The sequence below is a fragment of the Entelurus aequoreus genome, linkage group LG13 (genome assembly GCF_033978785.1).
Source record: "Entelurus aequoreus isolate RoL-2023_Sb linkage group LG13, RoL_Eaeq_v1.1, whole genome shotgun sequence".
Lineage (NCBI taxonomy): Eukaryota > Metazoa > Chordata > Actinopteri > Syngnathiformes > Syngnathidae > Entelurus > Entelurus aequoreus.
Window position 1 is genome coordinate 49,214,955 of NC_084743.1, and position 20,638 is coordinate 49,235,592.

General features: G+C 39.8%; 1 protein-coding gene across 2 annotated transcripts in view; it reads left to right on the forward strand.

Moving 5' to 3' along the window:
- Positions 1–20,638, forward strand: part of epha4l (eph receptor A4, like) — a 102,160-nt gene that overhangs the window by 51,324 nt on the left and 30,198 nt on the right. For both annotated transcript variants that reach the window (XM_062067958.1, XM_062067959.1), the window contains exons 5-11: positions 1,954–2,289; positions 11,025–11,149; positions 11,239–11,398; positions 13,382–13,493; positions 16,626–16,684; positions 17,139–17,252; positions 18,769–18,954. In XM_062067958.1, the coding sequence (XP_061923942.1) occupies positions 1,954–2,289; positions 11,025–11,149; positions 11,239–11,398; positions 13,382–13,493; positions 16,626–16,684; positions 17,139–17,252; positions 18,769–18,954 (1,092 nt within the window). The remainder of the gene's footprint in view (positions 1–1,953; positions 2,290–11,024; positions 11,150–11,238; positions 11,399–13,381; positions 13,494–16,625; positions 16,685–17,138; positions 17,253–18,768; positions 18,955–20,638) is intronic.

Below are 20,638 nucleotides of genomic sequence, written 5' to 3' on the forward strand. Positions count from 1 at the left end.
TTTGCATCCACATTCCATAGACATTCAGTCAACGAACCTTTCCAACTGCATCATGTGTCAAACTACTGTTGTATAGCAACATTTGTGCACAAACACTCACATAAGCCTTCTGTGGACATTTATCGTCTGTCCCCTTCGCTGCTCTCAGCCTCTTTGTGACATCTTTCATTGTCATTATACTCTTCTAAAAATAAAGCCGATAATTAATTTCCTTTGCAAAATGATTAGTCTGCCAACTGACTAGATTTCATATTTCAGCGTGCATCGATCCCCTCCAGTGTGCTCGCCAGCGTTCATTAGTCAGAGAGAGACAGAGAGTGGGATGGGGTGTGGGGGGGTTAAGTCAATTACCAAGTCTTATGTTTGAAAGCAACACAAAAAACATTCATTACAGTGGCGCTTACATGTACATTGAAATTGATGATGAGGGGAGTCTGCGTCACATGTCTGCATTGCCTCTTGCATATAAAACTAGTAGATCAAAGGAGAGGTCGGTGGATGTGCTCAATAGCAAGGTCCAATGCAAACCTGTAGTTCTTGAGTGGCAGCCATAAAGGCCTTCTGTTGTATGCAAGCTTTGGCACTTTGCCATCTCCAACTGAGTCGACATATGAATAAACCTGTCGGTTGATTAGATTTTATTCAATGAACACAGTTGAAATGGGATCCTCCCTTGCTTTGATAGTCAGGGCATTAAAAGGGAACAATACATGTTTGAATTTAACTTCTAACATACATTCAACAAAGTACTGTAGGGACATAGGCACAATTAAAATATTTTTTTAAAAATGCGATTACATTTTACAGTTTAGATGCGCACACAACGGTTAGCTATCAGAAACGTCGAAGTACAATTGTAAAAATTATAAAATAATTATATTTTAAACTTGGCAGTATTATCTTTGTCAATGGATAATTTGTGTATTGGATCCTATCAGATTGTGTTGCTTTTCCTTTTATTTTGGTATTTACAGTGGAAGCCGTTTGGCTGACTTAAGTCGACATAAATGGATGTTAACATAAGTGGTAGTCAACAGAAATTGAACTGAAAATAACCATAGACGATAATACGGGATTTTTGCAATAAGGTAGTTTTTTGATAAAGTTTTCTTTAATTTTTTTCATCCTTGTGTTTTCATATGATACTTCACACTCTTATCTAACAGAGCTGCTGCTTTAATTTGGTTGTCTTGACTACAATCACAATAAAGCTTCCGTACATGCACACATTTCTTCCAGTGGCTAACAATCTAAAAAAATATATATTTGTTTGTTGCTGTGGTAGAATCTAGGTACATACTTATTGTTTATTATTATTATTAATTATTATTTTGAAAGTTACTTAAAAATAAGTCACTTTGTGTATGTTTTAATGCTGTGTAACTAGACAGTAGTTGTATCCCTGCTCAGGAATAATGATGACGTTTACAACACTAGAACACAAAATAGGGTTGTGTTAAACAGGTTCCTCCTGATTTTGATTTGAATAGTGGATTTATTAAGAGGATTAGTTATCCATCCATCCATTTTTCATACCGCTTATCCTCATTAGGGTCGTGGGTAAGCTGGAGCCAGCTGATGTTGGGCAAGAGGCTGGGTACACCCTGGGTTGATCGCCATCCAATCCCAGCGTACATATAGACCAACAACCATTCACACTTGCATTCACGCCTATTGACAATTTAGAGTCTCCACCTAACCTGACATATTTTTGGAATGTGGGAGGAAGCAGGACTATATTAGCCAGAGAACCCCCCTCCCCACACACACACACACACACACACACACAGGGAAAACATGAAAGCTCTTCACATAGATGCCCCAACAGAGATTTGAACAGGCTTAGTTACTAGGATATAATAAAGTTCAACCACAACTACATGTTAATGTACAGTAACTCGTTACCTGCTTAGCATTTGTTCTAACCACCAACTTCTTCATTCTCCTCTGTAGGACCACCAACAGCGCCGCTTCACCTCATCTCTAATGTGAACGAGACCTCCGTCAACCTAGAGTGGAGCCCGCCAAGGAACTCTGGGGGACGGCAGGATCTGACCTACAACGTAGTGTGTAAACGTTGCGGGCCTGACGGCCGGCGGTGTCAACCGTGTGGCAACGCCATCCATTTTAGCCCCCAGCAGCTGAGTCTGAAGGGAACCAGAGTGTCCATCAATGAGCTGCAGGCCCATACTAATTACACCTTTGAGGTGTGGGCGGTGAATGGCGTCTCGCCACAGAGCCCCGGGCCAGAACAGGCGGTGTCTGTGACCGTCACCACCAACCAGGCTGGTAAGCTGATCAGACTAGGTTTGATTTAGTTTGTGGGAGAGGGATGCCAATAAAGAGCCAGAGGGAAGGTGTTTACTTCCAGCGGTACTATTAAAAGAAACCCATCCAAGAACGCTCCTGCATCCATCTGCCATTTTTTTAGAGAATACATTTTTGAACTGGCTCATATGTTCATTGCGCAGTCAAAGTGTACTGTATAATCGATATCCATACGCAGTCGGTGTTGTATTGATTCATTCTTATATATGTCAGCTCAAATGGACATTGGTAACGCTGATTGACCCAATTTACCGAATCGCCGTCATGTTCACCCCTATGACAACAATTTGTGACATGTTGAAATAGCTGCACTATACATTTTAAACGTGTGTTTAAATACATGGCATATATTCCGGTGGAACTAGATTTCTACATCCCAACAACAACAGCCTCTTAACCGTAGCTGTATGTGAGCTCATGTTTAAAATAGAGCACATCGCTGTACCGCTGTCTGGGAGTTAATCTGCATTCTAAAACAAGAATGATGTGGACAATTTGTGTGACAGTTAGATGATGTGGGGAATGATAGATTCCTTTCCATGTGAAATTATTTCTTGCTATATTTCACACAAGTATGTATGCCTGTGGTGAGGCGTTTTATTTAGAGGTCTAGCTATGAATAAAATGAGTTGTATCGATCCAAAGAGGCTTCTAGATATGTTAGTATAATTATTAAAGGACAATATGCCCATCAATGCATTCTGCCTTTCAGAGTGGGAGAAGAGACCTGTAAACCCGTGGGTGTGTTTAAAGCCTCCCGTTGATTTGTCATTTCGGCATTTTGTAACTGGTTGTTGTGCAAATGGATTTTACAACCCTGGTCTTTTCTCGTCATCCCTCCCTGCTCTCCGCCACTTAAAGTCGATCATTACTTTGGTCTTCTTTACTGCTCTGCTCTTGGGTGGCAAGCTAAGTGCCCTTTTTGTGTCGCTTTTTTATCGCTAATTTCCATCCCTGGCAAAAGTGCATGTCATGAATGGGGTTTGGACCGGCAATTCGAGGACACAGTGGCTTGATTTATCTGATAGGGTCAGGAAGATAGAGATGAATGGCTGTGCTGCCTGTGGGAGAGCTGAGAGCGCTGCCAGATAGCCATGTGTATAGGAGCTGTAATGGAGTGCACCCTGGAGTCAAGTTGGACGGTTCGCTATAGTAGGACACGGTGTACACTAGGGTTGTACTGGTATTAGTATTGTACCGCGATACTAATGAATCATTTTCGGTACTATATCGCCTCTGAAACGTACCACGCCATGGGTGGATCTACACCTAACATCCACTGTAATGATATCAAGAACAGGTGATAAGTGGTGATTATTACATTTTAACAAAAGTGTAGACAGAACATGTTAAAAGATAAAGTAAGCAGATATTAATAGTAAATGAACAAGTAAATTAATAATTAATTTTCTACCACTTGTCCTTAATAATGTTGACATAATAATAAGATGGAAAATGACACAATATGTTACTGCATACGTCAGCAGACTATTTAGGAGCCTTTGTTTGTTTACTTACTACTAAAAGACAAGTTGTCTTGTAAGTTCACTATTTTATTTAAGGACTTAACTGCAATAAGAAACATATGTTTAAAGTACCCTAAGATTTTTTGTCAAAATAAAGCCAATAATGCATTTTTTTGTGGCCCCATTTATTTAGAAAAGTATCGAAATAATTTTAGTACCGGTACGGTACCAAAATATTGGTATCGTTACAACACTAGGTGCACTGAAACAAACAATCCCAACAAGTGCGATCCCGCACACAAAATGACTAATCTGCTACTTCCAGGTTTAATGACACAAATGTTGCTTTCGGCTCGTCACAACCTTTCCCTCGGATTTGCTATATGGAACTTGCAGATATAATGTGTCTGTGTGGATGATAAAAAGTGAGATCCAGCCTGTTATTATATGAATGAAGAAACAGTCTGCTGCTTAAACAATGTCCCCTATGTGTGCATGTCTCTGGTGTTTGCCAGGGCGTGTTTGTTAAAGAGAATATCTCCAGACTGATTGGATTTCTTTCCGCTAATGCTCAGTCGAGGCTTTGGAATCTCTGGTTTCAGCCTCTGGTAATGCGGCGCGTCATCTGCGGCTGTCCCCCCTCCCCGTGCAGCCTCCCTTCATCCAGACATGGTGGATTATGCATTTATTATGATAGATTTATTAGGATTTATAACCGCTGTGGAGAAGACGGCCCAGCCTCCTCCGCCTTCCCGTAAAAGTTAGAGTTTCAGTCGCACAGGAAGAGGCGAGGTTGGCAGGTTGGAATGGAGGAACGCGCGCAGATTTTTGGACTGTGAGGAGGATCGATGGAAGTGCAGTGGAGAGGCACGCCAAGAGAAAATTAACACATTAGCGCTGTTGATTGCGTGTGCATGAATCTGTAACCAGGCGTGTGTGCATGAAGGAGTCCTTGCCTCGACATGTACAATTCCACTGGCATTATTCAGTCAGGGTGTAACCCTATCACCCAAACTCCAAGAGGAGAGGGAGTTGGGGGGCTGGAGGGTGCTTGGCCCAGCTTTGAACTGACCCCTGGCTGTATGTTTTTTCCCTTTATGGGATCAAGCACTTTTGTATGTGTATATTGTGACAACAGAGGAAAACATGGAGGTGTTAATGTCACTGTACTAAATTCTTGGCAAACGTAGGTGAGTAAATGTGAATTTGAGCACAAGAAAGCATATATGTATGTCGGGGGAGGAGGAGTGTGTATGTTTCAAAACGAACATGTGCAAATGTGTTTGGAGAGATGGAAGCAGCCGTTACAAGGGCTGGTAACGGATCTTGTAAGCAGAAGCCATTTTCTTGACACTGCGAAATATAGCTCGGTCTTTAACTTTTTTTTTTTTTTTTGGTGACAGAAAAAAACGGGGTGGGCTCCAGTTTGGCAGCCGGGCTTCAATCTGGCAACCACATGTGCGCCTCGGTCTTGCTTTGTTAAATGTTGAACTGTGATCGGTCACATATTCGCACGACAGCTTGTGCTGATGGCATCTGCTCCTCGTAGCGTAAGCAATGAATGATGCTTTTCGAAGACAAGCGCCCTGACTCATCAAACAGTGTTTTGTGCAAATACTCTCAAACACACAACCCAAATCCAGTGTGAGTTTTTCTCGTAAGCAGTATAAAGACAGCATTGAGGTAGGGAAGGGGCTTATCCCACAGAGTATTGGTATCAGGTACAAATACAAGTGTAATTCACTAATGAATCCAACCATGCTCCATGTTTGCATGCGGTAATGTTTGCTTTAACTTACTCAGTGGCCTCAGTGGTGAGAGTGTCCGCCCTGAGATCGGTAGGTTGTGAGTTCAAACCCCGGCCGAGTTATACCAAAGACTATAAAAATGGGACCCATTACCTCCATGCTTGGCACTCAGCATCAAGGGTTGGAATTGGGTTAAATCACCAAAATTATTCCCGGGCGCGGCCACCGCTGCTGCTTACTGCTCCCCTCACCTCCCAGGGGGTGAACAAGGGGATGGGTCAAATGCAGAGGACAGATTTCATCACACCTAGTGTGTGTATGACAATCATTGGTACTTTAAATTAACTTCAAATTTTTCCATAACTGCTTCCTTATCTTAGCGGTTAGCATGGCTTCTAATCTCCTCCTGGTCTTTCATACTGGGTGTTTCTCCAATCTTTCAGTGTTTATTACACGTCTAAGAAATTAGGATTATTTGCCGCCGCAGAGACGAGGATTAGTAATTTGTAGGAGCGGCTCCCCACTGTGTATGGACATACTTTAGTTAGCTGCTCCATCTAGCGAGCCCCTCTGCCCACTGTGATACCAAACATAAATAGGCTTTTAACGGCAGAGGTGGGTAGCTGCATTTCCTGTGTTACATTTACTTGAGTAAGTTTTTGATAAATTGTACATGTCCAACTAGTTTGAATGCAACATAACTGTTACTTTTACTTGGGTATTTTTGTGAAAAACAACTTTTACTTACCGTATTTTCCGGACTATAGAACACATATATATAAGCCGCACCCACTACATTTTAGGAGATTTTTTTTTCTTTCCCATATATTAGCTGCACTAAACTATAGGCCGCAGATATACATGTTGTGAAAGTAGTTATTTACACAGAAAGATTTAGTAAATGTTTACATTTACTACCTTAATTGTTTCAAACGGTGTCTGTAACACAGCAGTAAAACGGCTGATCAAAGAAAACAGAAGTCATCATAATTGACCCACTCGCTGCGGAATCTAGCTCTCCATTCAGCTAAATAGACTTAACTTCACGGTGACGTTTTGGTGAATTTACTGAATAATTTTTGAAACGGAAACAAGAGAAAAACGATGTCATTTGTAAGTTAATAATACTAACACAGACACTTGTAAACTTGTTAGCATGTTAGCTCATGCTAACGACGCTAGCGTTATAACATTCCGATAGCACGTACAAATATGCATTAAAACCCTACTATCAAAAATGTGATGGCTTAGTAAGAATGAATTGTTTTAGCTTTATTGTAAAACGTACAAATGTTGCTTGGAGTGATGAATGAAGAATCCGTATGCGTAGAAACGCTATGGACAACTAGAGGCTGGAACAACACTTTTACTTCCGGTTCAAGGCACTGAACAGAAGGAAATACCGTAGACGTTCAACCCCCTGCACCTGCAGTAAGCGAACTTGTCCAAAAGAGTGCACCATAGCACAAACAATAACACACCTGTTCAGTGTCCGTGTCTGTGTTTTATGACAACAATTTGTTAAATACAAAACATTATGGCAGATATCGAAGAACAATCTATAAATTAGCCACACCGTTTTATAAGATGGTTCAAAGTTCAGGAAAAAAGTAGAGGCTTTTAGTCTCAAAAATACTGTAGTTACTTTGAGTTTCTTCCCAATTGCTACATATATTTATATCATCATTGTATGTATTTATTTATATTCAGAGGAAAAGAGACAGAGGTGTTTTACGTTGCATTCAAGGACTGCTAAACATAGTAGGACACAACGTCCATCAGAAATATTTAATAAACCAATATTTTAAACAATGAAAGCTGAGCCATTAAAACTAGTATAATACTTATCAGTAGAGATGTCCGATAATATCTGCCTGCCAATATTATCGGCCGATAAATGCTTTAAAATGTAATATCGGAAATTATCGGTACCGGTTTCAACCTCCCGATTTTCCAGGGAGACTCCCGAATTTCAGTGCCCCTCCCGAAAATCTCCCGGGGCAACCATTCTCCCGATTTCCATCCGGACAACATTATTAGGGGTGTGCCTTAAAGGCACTACCTTTAGCATTCTCTACAATTTGTCGTCACGTCCGCTTTTCCTCCATACAAACAGCGTGCCGGCCCAGTCACATAATATTAGCGGCTTTTACACACACATAAGTGAATGCAAGGCATACTTGATCAACAGCCATACAGGTCACACTGAGGGTGACCGTATAAACAACTATAACACTGTTACAAATATGCGCCACACTGTGAACCCACACCAAACAACAATGACAAACACATTTCGGGAGAACATCCGCACCGTAACACAACATAAACACAACAGAACAAATACCCAGAACCCCTTGCAGCACTAACTCTTCCGGGACGCTACCCGCTACCACCAAACTTTGCCCCCCATCTCCCGAATTCGGAGGTCTCAAGGTTGGCAAGTATGCCCTAGTACACTCTGGACTGAAGCTGTGTGCCTTCATTGTTTTTGTAGCTGTTGTTTTGAGGCATGTTTAAAAAAAAAAAAATGCACTTTGTGAAAGTCAAAGTATAGTATTTCCCATAGTTGTAGTGGGTATTAGGATTATCTCAGGGAGAGCATGTTCCAAATTCCAAGCTGCTGTTTTGAGGCATGTTAAAAAAAATAATGCACTTTGTGACTTCAATAATAAATATGGCAGTGCCATGTTGGCACTTTTTTCCATAACTGGAGTTGAAGTTGTTCTCTTATTTTGGAAAACCTTGTTTTTGATTGATTGATTGAAACTTGTATTAGTAGATTGCACAGTACAGTACATATTCGGTACAATTGACCACTAAATGGTAACACCCGAATAAGTTTTTCAACTTGTTTAAGTCGGGGTCCACGTAAATCAATTCATGGTAAAGTTATATTGTTTAATGCATCCAGCGGGGCATCACAACAAAATTAGGCATATTAATGTGTTAATTCCACGACTGTATATATCGGTATCGGTTGATATCGGAATCGGTAATTAAGAGTTGGACAATATCGTAATATCGGATATCGGCAAAAAAGCCATTATCGGACATCCCTACTTATCAGTGAAGCATAAGAAACACAAAAAAATAATGGGTTATCGAAAAGTGTGTATTTAATATATATTTTAATAACTAGGTCAAAAGATTTCCGTCCTTATTCACATTCCTTTACAATATCGCGATAATAATGACCGTTACAATTTTGGTGACAATAATCGTAATATACATATTCCATATTGTTATATTCCTAGTTTGTAGAAATGTTTAAATATACACGATGGGTTAAGTTGCCAATGTTTTTTATGTTTAGCTACGCATACATGTATGCTAACATAAATACTACGAAATAATTCACAAGTTACTCACCAGCTACTATGTACTTTTGTAGTACATTTTTCACTGAATACTTACCCTTACTCAATTAAGTATTTGTATGATTACTTTTTACTCTTTCCTGGGTCATATTTCTTTGAAGTAACAGTACTCTTACTTATTTTTGGCTACTCTACCCACCCCTGGACAACGGCAAAATGGAGGATCGAATACAAAAAATGTATTTGACTAATTTTCATGGTTGTTTACGTCAACTAATCACAGGAGCACTATATAAAATCAAAACTAATTGATGATTAAATATTATTAAAGGAGGTGCCAGATAGTCTAAGCGCAGTTTGCCCAAAATGCTGCCTCAGGTCAAGCTTCTCTGTTCAGGACAGACATGATTTTAAAATATTTAAAGCATGTCCATTGATCAGCTTTCTTTTTATGCATTCCTGGGATTTTTCTTCATTAAGTCAAAAAACATGGCCTTGATAGATACAGTAACCCCTTTACTGTCTTTGCTGTTTGTAACCTGGCTGTCTCGTGTTAGTGAAACCTCAGGAGGAACCAATCAAAGGTCCACTCATCTTCATCCTCACATTAGCTGAGGGAGAAATAAAAATGCACCAAGAGAGGCAGAACACAATTAACTCTCCATATCTGTCATATTCATAGAAAAGATGGATGTTTGGATTACGAAGGTCTGTGACCTTTTGTGGGATTTTCTTTCTTAGCTGGAGTGTCCTGGCTCAATCCCACGGGGCCCTTCAAATTGTCTTTCTCAGACTGGGTAAGATTGATCGAGAGCTACAAACGGCTGCCGCATAATTGTTTAACAGAGATGCAACACATTAGGCCAATGGGATGACACAACCTTGGGTTAATCCTTTTACCAAGAGATGTCTGCAATGCCATACCTCTTCATCTCCATCTCAGCTCCCACGAGTCCCACTGAAAGTGCCACTCCTGCTGCTTTTTTACCCAACTGAAACCCAACCCTTTGCTGGTGCTTGGATTCCAGGCCCGTTTAAACTCAATCCTCGACTAAAAGCAGGGTTTTGTTAGCGTAAGCTTAAATGCTCGGCTCCCTGGAGCCTCCGGTCAAAGTGATGAGAATGTATATAATGTCATAGATAATGCGATCATGATCGGTGCACGGTGAACCCCTCATTAATCACTCCAGTGTAATGTTTTAAAAGACAGATGGCCTGGAGTCAGGAAGGTTACAGTGTCACTGAGAAGTATAGGTCAAATAAAGATTCCTTTTGAACATTTAGATTGAATCAAATGCTGCCTGACCAGAAGAAGGGGGAAGTTGTTTGGTTGGTTGACGTGTCTAGATGTGATTAATTTCCTACAGAAAAGTTTCTAGCTGCCTTGAATTAGTAAATAATCTTTGGTCCTAATGTCCACCTGTGTTTTTTCAGGCCAGGGATAAGTTTTTTTTTACAAGTCTGCTCTATGCTCATTGATTTTTCTCTTATTGGGTATGTATGACCCAATTTTAATGTTGGCAAGCTTCCGGAAGATAGAGGTTTGATTTGTGCAGTAGTGACACAAGAGGTAGGACTTGGGAATAAGCCATTATCTTTACTTTAACCTTCCCGTGTTAAAGGCGGCAGAACACAGATAGCTCTGGTGCCTGAATTATGGCCTCATTATCAGCTGCTGCAGAAATGGTTCACGATAAGATCGCTCAGTGGAGCTTTAATGAAAACCAATTGATTGGCTCTGTGGAAGACAAAAAAGGCAACAGTCTTGTTATCATTTGTCTTGCTTTCTGCTGTGGATTTTGCAGCATCATATGGTATCCCAGGGTGACCTGAAGATATGTTTAAAAAGAAGGATGTCATTATTTTACCACCGCTAGGCAAGTGTCATATGAGGGAGATTTGGACAACTCTTATGGATTCCAACCAGGAGTACTATTGTGCAATCATTTTTGTCAATCCAGCATTGTGGTCGCACAGCTTTTTAAATAGAAGCCAACACAAGTAAATGCCTTGTGATGTGGCCCACTGTATGAGTTTTTCAGTGGGATGAAAGAGCCGGGGATTTAGGAAGGCAACCGAAAACAGACTTATTGTCTCTAAAGATGAAAACACAATGAAATAATAGTCAAAAACAGCAGAATTTAATATATTTTTCTTTTGTTTAGCCCCATCCCCAGTAACATCCGTCCAAGCCAAGAACATCACCAGACACACCATCTCGCTGGTCTGGCAGCCTCCAGAACGAGCCAACGGGGTGATCCTTGAGTATGAGGTCAAGTATTATGAAAAGGTAAATGGTTGAAACATTGCCTGTTTTGTAAAAGTTGTATTTTCTTGTTGTTTCTCCGGTCTTATTTGATTTCCCCCCCCCCAATGCAGGACCAGAATGAAAAAAGCTACAGGATCATAAAAACCTCATCCAGGAACGCAGACATCAAGGGTCTCACTCCCTTAACTTCTTATGTGTTCCATGTGCGTGCACGTACAGCGGCCGGCTATGGGGAATGCAGCGGACCTTTTGAGTTCATGACTAACTCTGGTGAGTCAAGCCCTTTCGGGCCAGTGGTCCGCAACTTTCTGAGCCAACAGACACGCTTGCATTACCACAAACTTTTGGTGGGCAAGATGGCACAGACATTGCAGTGATTTAAGCCTACTTATTTGTTACATATTGTGTATGAAACAAAGACAAGCCTAACATAAAATATAAAGCACAAAATGAATGCAGACCTATTATCGGTACAGACCCGGTGTTTCATTTCTAGAGCCTATAACCTTGTTTGATGTGTGAGTGACATGCAATGTGTTTTTAGCATCCATTGTTTAGTACTTGCCAAACATCTGGTTTTAGACGGCAATAGCAACAACAAATGTAATTGCCATTGCAGAAAGTTGTGGTTTGGTGCTTTTCACTTTAATCCGAAATGGCGAAACACAACACTCATTAGCTTGGAGGCTGCGTTCTTGATTTCATTTTTTTTTTAACTTGTTTACTCATTATCCTGTATAGTCCGTCATATTTTTTTAGCATCCCGAGTGACAAAGCTTGTAAATGGTGCAATATTTTTTTAAACGCAAACATATATGAAAGCACCACCAATGGCTAGCATATGTCAACAAAACACAAATACATGTCTTTATTTGTTAAAATTTGAAGTTAACATCGTGAAATCTTTGTTCGACTGAATAAGATGGCTATTGTTGTAGCTGTTACAACTGTCTCGCACAAATGTACATGACGTCATATAAGGAACACGAAAACCTTTACAAATTAAAATGGAAGAAGATAAACATATTTAAACACCCAAATAACAATAATATGGCTTTTTAAAAGCCAGGAGACTATTTTATGATTTTTCTGCCAAGGAAAGTAAATTATGTGTCTCTTGTTTATTAGTTATTTATAAAAAAAAAAAAAGGTAAACTTTTTTAAATATGAAGTACTTTTTAAGCACATTCAACAATACCGTGACAATAATGATATACTTAACAATTTTGGTCAGAATAACCATGAAATTAAATGTTCACACCGTTACATAACCACTGCAACTTTTAACTTAGTTTAATTTTCCCACTGCTGGTAGTGAACGCTAGAGCCCAACTTGGACCCTGAGAATAAATTGTTTATTTTTCAAATAAAATAATCACACTTATTTCTAGATTTCATATGCATTTACATAAAATTGTATATAGTTTTTACAAAATAATTTTTAAAACGTGTCTATTTTTGTTTTATTTTATCATTGCTTCTGAAAGTTTTCTGCGGCCGGGTCTTAAGCCATGACATTTGTGCATGGCGGAACCTACTCTTGCAAAATTCTGCAGTAGCATCATCTTTTACGAGTGACTTTTGTATCGCAGGGAGATTTGTCAAAATAGCTATCGCGTTTGAAAGATAAATTATCCTACTGCAACACCTGACTTGCAACTGGAAGAGTCACCATTATTCACGTTGCAATGAGTCTCAGAGGGTGTGCCAGTAAGGGTTCAACCTTTATGAGTTTTTGAAAAATTATATTATTTTGACTGAAATGCTGCTGATCGCTGTGTTTTGAGACTTAAATGAGATCATAATAAGGCTCTAAAACTTAAAAAAAAAAAAAACCCCACAAACTAAGATAAGTGTTAAAAGCTTTGAAAGATACCAAATATGGTTAAGGTTTGAGGCAGCACAGAATAGGCTGAAAGCTAACAGCACAAGGAAAACAGGAAAAACTGAAAGCCATACTATGATGTGCACGGTTAGAGAGCTGATAGAGGGACCAGGTGTCCCTTTTGTGATGCAGATCCGAACAGCAGTGCATGATAATAACATGGTCAAGCACACATCCCAATGGGATGTCATTGTCTTTCAAAGAGGCACACAGCCGTAGACTTTATGGGGAATCGTAAAAAACAAAGGGGTGTGTGTACTTTGGCGCACGTGTGTGTGTGTGTGAGAGGGTGCATGCGGTGTCAATTACTGAAACGCAGACTGTATTTCTCATTTTCACTCATCGTTTCACTCTCTCCACACTCACAGTGCCAGCTCCTATAATCGGCGATGGAACAAACTCTACGGTGCTGCTGGTGTCTGTGGTTGGCAGCGTGGTGCTCCTCCTCCTGCTCATCAGCGCTTTTGTCATCAGCCGAAGGTGGGCCTCATCCCTCGGTCCTCTTTGTTTCTGTCAGCCTGTGTCTCCTCCGTGATGAACGATGTCTTGCTTAGCACCGGGAAAGTAGCTGTCAGGAGATGGGTGTCAGTTGAAAACACACACGCACACACACACACACACACACACACACACACACACACACACACACACACACACACACGTAGCCAGACAAAAGTGCACCACAGTCACCTTGATGAGTGATGGCGCGCCACACCAGGGGCATGATTGACAGTTAGGACAGCTGAGATGCAATCAGCAACCCCTCGCTCCCTGCCCTCTGGATCCAATCCTTTTTTGCTTCTTTTTCCTGTTTATTCCATAGCAACTACAATCTGCACTTCTGGTTCATGTCTCCTGCAGTGCCTTGCTTACCACCGCAAAGAGAAAGAGACAGTAGGAAGTATTTTAGGAAAGGAGTGAGCAAGCGAGAAATGAAAAGTGGGAGATGAAAATGAGACCGAGGGGCATCAGGTGGATTTACAGAGACCCAATCTCAGGGTGTTAACCAGCGACCAGCTCCGTCACACAGATGGGATTACATGCAAATGGGGTTGTCTCATCTCACAGTGTTAACTGCAACACACAAATGTATGTGTGTGTTTGCTGGCACATGAACTTTGATAGTTTGTGTGTACTTTACTTTCTGTGGCATTTGTTAATTGCACTGTGTGTGCGTGGCTGTTATACAGAGACCAAATCATTGTTTGCATGTGTCCATTGTCTTGTGGAGGATGGATAGTGAATGAGGGTGACTGTGTGTGTCCTGGTTTTCCATGTGATTGCTCCTCTTCACAGCCAAGCAGGTGGTTGTCTTTGCCTTCTTTATATGCATGTGATGACCAGTGTCATTGTGCTGCAGCAACCATGCGGTGACTGCGGGGAGGGACTCTAATCACATAGCTGTTAACCCTCATTACACAACTGCAGAAGAGAACAATAGGTCACACACGTGGTCATTTCCACCGTCGACATAGCACATCCATATAAGCACAGGTGTCAGCTTGCTTGGGGGATCCTGAAGGATTTGAACGCATCCTTCTATGAGATTGATTCATAGCTTTTATAGCCATCTTGGTCCTCTACTCCAAACCTTTGCTATGTCCCTCAAAGGGAAAAGCAATTGTACTGACAATGTGCTATTGCAGTTATCTGCAATTTTACGATTGAAAGAGCCATTTTGCCCCCTCATGCACCAAATAAAAAATTGTCTGGAGCAGCAAAACAAAAGGAATATGTCCATGTAAAAGTAATCTGTAATCTAGTCATATTGTTAGCTCACCACAAGGGTCAAACACTGTAGAAACCGACATCACTCTCACCCCGTCCCTTTTCCTTGCACTCATCCAATAATCAGTCAGAACTAACCTTAACCCTGTACACATTCATGGCCTCACAGGAAGTCAGTAATAAAAATTTAAACAGTTTGTACAGCTGAAAACAACGCATGCATAGGGCATTTTTCTTCGGGAAAGGCTAAATGGCACCTAGCACCCATTGAGAACAGACCCTGGCTCGACCACCACGCGTATTCAAAGAACCAGACGTGACGTCATTTTGAATACAAACATTGAGAATTAGAACAACTAGTGGAAAACTGTTTTTCTAAATTGCACATGCACGGTGTCTCTTTTCAGGATCATTTTCAGAGGAAGAAGAAGACAAAGAAGAGTGTCAGTGTCATCAAAACAATTGTGTTGCGGTCAAGAGTTCGCTTGTATTTTTTACATGTCCAAGGACATGGAAAGTGACATATTTTATTGGTTCTTTATCGAGCAGACAAACAGGTCCATGTACGTTTCTTTTCTTCTTCAATTGTTGTTCCGCGTCACTCACAGACAAGCATATGGAAAAGAGAGACTGCACATGTGCAATGACCCATCTGCCCAAAAATGTAACAGGGAATAGAGAAAAGAGTTTTCCATTTGTTGTTTTAATACCCATTTACGATTTTCAAACACATTAATAAATTCCGATATCGGATAATGGATAACAATCTTTTTTCAGTTTTTTGTTTTTTTAATTATCAAATCAAAAAACGGGGAAAATAGATTTTTATGTTAAATTATTTTTTATTCCAAACGAAAAATTAAAGGCCGCGGCATACACAAACCGTTGTTGGTCTGAATCTCAGGATGCAAAGACACGGCTGGCATAGAAAGCATCCTGATTGTCAACCAGGAACTGGTGTGTCCTGATTACCAATCAGGGACAGGTAAGGGAGTCAGCGATCACACAGAAGTAGTGGCAAAAAGGAAATAAATGTATAAAAATGTAAGCGCTGGACAGGAACTAAACAAGATTCCAGAAACGAATACTAATTGAAGCAAACAGGACAAGTCAAAACACGCACCACCAGACTGTTACACAGTTTTTATTATCAAGCCATCAACAAACTAAATAATACACTGAAACCGAATATCTTTTTAACACATTTTTACTATCTTTTTAACACATTTGACTATCTTTTTTTTAATACATTTGACTATCATCTTAATACATGTTACAGTCATTTTAATATAGAAATTGCTTATTTTATGATCACTGCATATTTCTTAGGTGCTAAGTACTTGCCATGCTTGTGTGGTGTGTATGTATATATGAAGTTGTTTTTGTTTCTTGGTGAATGTTGGTTTTTGTGTGCTTGCTTAATGTGGGTTTCACTTTGTGCTTTAAACTGAATCTTATTGTATGTTATTTACATTGCCAATACATTTAATCTATCTATCTACAATAAAACAGATCAGTTTCACCTCTAGGAAACAGTAAGATAATAGCCGTGATGTTTTTTTGTAATGTAAAATATTACTATTGTTGGGGGTAGAGCTAATGTGATCATGATGTTTTTTTAAAACCCTGTGCAGTAAAGTGTGGAATTTAATAATACACCCCAAACAACTTAAAAGTAAACTTTGAAAAGCGATGTGTCAAAGGTCTAACACTTCAATGACAAACAGCAATTTCGTATTTTTTATGTCAATTTGCATGAGTCGCAAATGCTTTTTTTTTTTTCAATCCTGACACATGTACCCTGACATTTCAGAGAAGTTTAAATTTGCATTTGTTACTGAATGGCTCCAGCTGACTGTCTTGGTGTTTTTTCCTCCCCCATAGACGGAGTAAGTACAGCAAGGCCAAGCAGGAGTCAGATGAAGAAAAGCATTTACATCAAGGTAACTCAAAGCATATACACATTCACACACTGATTATAAAACATTGATGCTGCCAGGTGTGTTCACATGCATGCATTATACCGCAAGTGAAGCCCATAAATGACTAGGCGAGCACATACCATTTTTACGTTAATATACTTGCATCCTACTTTGCCCCAAACACCTAATTATATGTCATCCACATTTGTATTTGTATCCCACAAACGATTCAATGTAATAAGCTTTATCCTTATTATCGTCAGCAATAGTGACAAGAAACGCAATAGTGTGAATCAAAGTATGATGGGAAGAAAAGATTGAGGAGGAGGTGAAGTGTTTTGTAGTGTAGCCTGCAGCATCATGAAAATAAAGAACAGATGCAGAGTTCCTGCCAGACTGAATTAATGTTAATTTTTCCCCTTTCTCTTTTTTTTCTTTGTTTCCTTCCTTTACCTCCAAATGTTTTTTTCTTCAGGAGTGAGGACATATGTGGACCCCTTTACCTACGAGGACCCAAACCAAGCTGTCCGCGAGTTTGCTAAAGAGATCGATGCATCCTGTATCAAGATCGAGAAAGTTATTGGCGTTGGTAAGGAGACTTTTTTTTTTTACTGCCGTGGTACGTTTTTTGTAAACCGTTCCAAAAGGTCAAACAAGACCAAATCGTACTAAAACCGAAGCCATTTTCCCATTAGAAAATTATACAATTAAAATATTACCAAAAAATGTTTTATGCACGATAATTATATTTGAAAACATTTGAAATACATTACTTTTGCCTTTATTGAACACTCTTGGTGGTGATAGGGATGGTACTGAATTATTTACTTTTATATGTACAGGCCGAATTCTGTTGGTACTAGCGGGTAAAGATCCACGTAAATTCAAACAGTATCTTTTGTTGCGTGTGACTTCACGACCGGTTGCAGACTGTGCACCAGCTCAAACACCTTTTCCCTGCCAACAAAGCAAGCATGCGCTCAAAAGCGCTCAAAAGTAAGTCTCCTATTTTCAAAATGCGCTAGCTCAATGCTAATTTACATTGGATATGCCATATACATGCTACCGATTAGCACTAGCAATTTTACATGGTGATTTCAACACCTCCAAATGTGGTAATCAAAACTACAACTAAGATGTACATTACAATCAAACAGCTGGTGTGTAACCAGTACAATACTTAAAGGTTAACATTGTGTAGGGCTCAACAAAAGACAAGACTGGAACATTTAAGCTAATAGCAAAGACAACTTCCTGACTATAGCAACAGACCTTAGACAAAATAAAATCAATGCATGCTTGTAAATTAATGTAGACGTGTAAGAAAACAAGATATAACAACTGCATAGCACAGTTATAATTATCAGCTATTAAATTATGAATAAAAAACAAAATGTTATTGTTAAGCAAATTAATATTTATTACCAGACCAACACACACAAAATAACCGAAATGTGATACTGTGTATTGGTTAAAATGTAAAAGGCACTCATCCTACTAGTAGGCGATGAAGGCAAGGAGAGGAGAGGGAGGACAGGAGAAAATAGGTTGTTCAGAGTTATTTTTTTAATTCAATAGTATTTTTCATCTTCTTTATTAGAGTGCTGTCACTCGCAACTCTCTTTGGCCCCATAGTGGCTGACTTTGCTGTCGTTTTCAATAAAAAAGCAGATACTGTGTCACCAACACGTGGGACTGTTTGCGCCGGCAAGCAGACTAGTTTCTTGCGTACAATCTTTGGACGTACGATAAGCAAGTACACTGTATTTATTTTTATAAGTAATTTGAAATGTTTTTTTGCAGTGTTATTAGAAAAAAATAATATAATCCTGGTGGATTTCATGCAAACATTGCCCTTCGGGGTGAAAACATTTAATCAGCCTTTGTGGACTAATTAAATTGTTGTACTATTTTTGTAGCCGTAGAGGGGTCATCCAATGACAAAATAATAAAGGGAAAGAATCAATATCCATTTCCTCTTGCAATAGTGGGTGTGAGGAGGGGACAACAAGGGATTAGAGCCCCTGATCAATGTTCAAAGCGGACCTCTTCCAATGTACACAAGCACTCAGGGGGCAGTTTTTAAATCCAATTGTTTGTTTTAGGGGAGTTTGGTGAGGTCTGCAGCGGACGTTTAAAGATGCCGGGGAAAAGAGAGATCTGCGTAGCCATAAAGACGCTAAAGGCCGGATACACTGACCAGCAGAGGAGGGACTTCCTAGCTGAGGCCAGCATCATGGGCCAGTTTGACCACCCCAACATCATCCACCTTGAGGGTGTGGTCACTAAATGTAAGTCTGTTTCTCTTCACTTGCAATGTCAGCACTCAGAATGGAAGTAGAGTGGGTACCTCAATTTCATCTGTTTTTTCAACTTTTAGATATGAAATATTGTTTGAAAAAATTACAAGAGCATATATTATAAACATCTACAGTAGTTTTACGGAGTAGTGTTATAATATTGTTCAGCATTTACTTTGGAAAGCAGACTTTAGTAGGTGTCTCCTACGGGCTGCTTCTTCATTATGTAACAATACGATAGGACATTGTTGTTTATGTTGCAAACGAACGTATTTGAGGGACGGACCGGAGAGGTCAGAGTTGACAACAAGCGATATGTACGTCTGTGTACCAAAGGTAATGCTTGACTGTCCAGTTTGTTAAGTCAGGACTAGACAGAAAAAACTGAAACACGTCAAACACAGCATCTGCAGCTTGTCAATATTTTCATGGATAAAAACGTCTGGACATTTTTGGCATGCTTGTGATGCAGACTGACGTAGTGACCGGGCTGACTCGCTTTGTCGGCTGCTGAATGGTAAAACATGTTGTTAATTGTTTGCATGTCTGATTCGGTCGTCTGCTTCTTCTCCTCTGCACTAACTTTCTGAGTTCCGGTGGCAGGATGGTGTCGATCTCTGAACGGCACTCAAAAGCGCACATCAACTTTCTAATCAAAACTTGCGTTTGTTTCCTGTGTAAACGAAGCAGGGACAACAACGTGAAATAAAATAGTAACTCTTCATTGCTCAAACGGCACAACTCTGTAACAAATACTACTTCAACTGGTTGCCGAATGGGCTCGTACACAAGTTATACTAATAATTTAAAGGGGACCTATGATGAATGTCGTCTTTTCTGACTTATAAATGTGGTTAAAAAGTTGGATACTCGTGTTAAACAATGTGAAGCGTCAAATCATAAACTTCATGCCTTTGGGCCTGAGCTTGCATGCAATTTTGGTTGCTTCTGTTCTCAGAGTTTTGAGTCTGTATACGTCGCAGAAAGGTGGAAGTACTTATTTAGACATTAAGTAAACCTCTCAGCCAGAGGGAAGGAGCTCCTCCACCTCTGCTTCAGGCTAAGGGAAAACACAAAAAAGGTAGGATAAAGTATGAATCGCTGGATCGACGAGTGTGCAAGTGTACTGAATATATATATATTGTTTATGAAGTTTATTTTCAGGGTAAAAAGCCTTCAAGATATATATTCAAACAGTGCACATTTTTAGGATATTTTTGGAGAGAGTAGAGCCTTGTTTCATTCGCAATCAGGGAACACCTCCAGAATCGAACATATTGCAGACACTTAGAAAACGGGTTACAAAAGTGACTACGGAGCAAATTTTACACCACAACATATCCAATACATATTATTGAGACCAGAAGGAAATTATTTAAATATAGATTAAAATCATCACAGGTCCCATTTAAAGCATTGCAAAAAGCCAAGAGAAATCTTGTATTTAAAGTAACTGGGAAATTGAGGTACCACTGTAAAATGTTGTTGAAGTAATCTTCATTTTCTTACTCAAATACTCACACACACTAATCGTCAGCACACACGTTGGCATTAATACACGAAAAGGACATTGCCCATTGTCCTCCCTTAAAATGTAACCATAAATCATTTCAGCCTGTTGGTGCCTTTGGAGGAAGGTTGATTGAGAAAAATGTTTATTTCGGGTAGTAGTAGC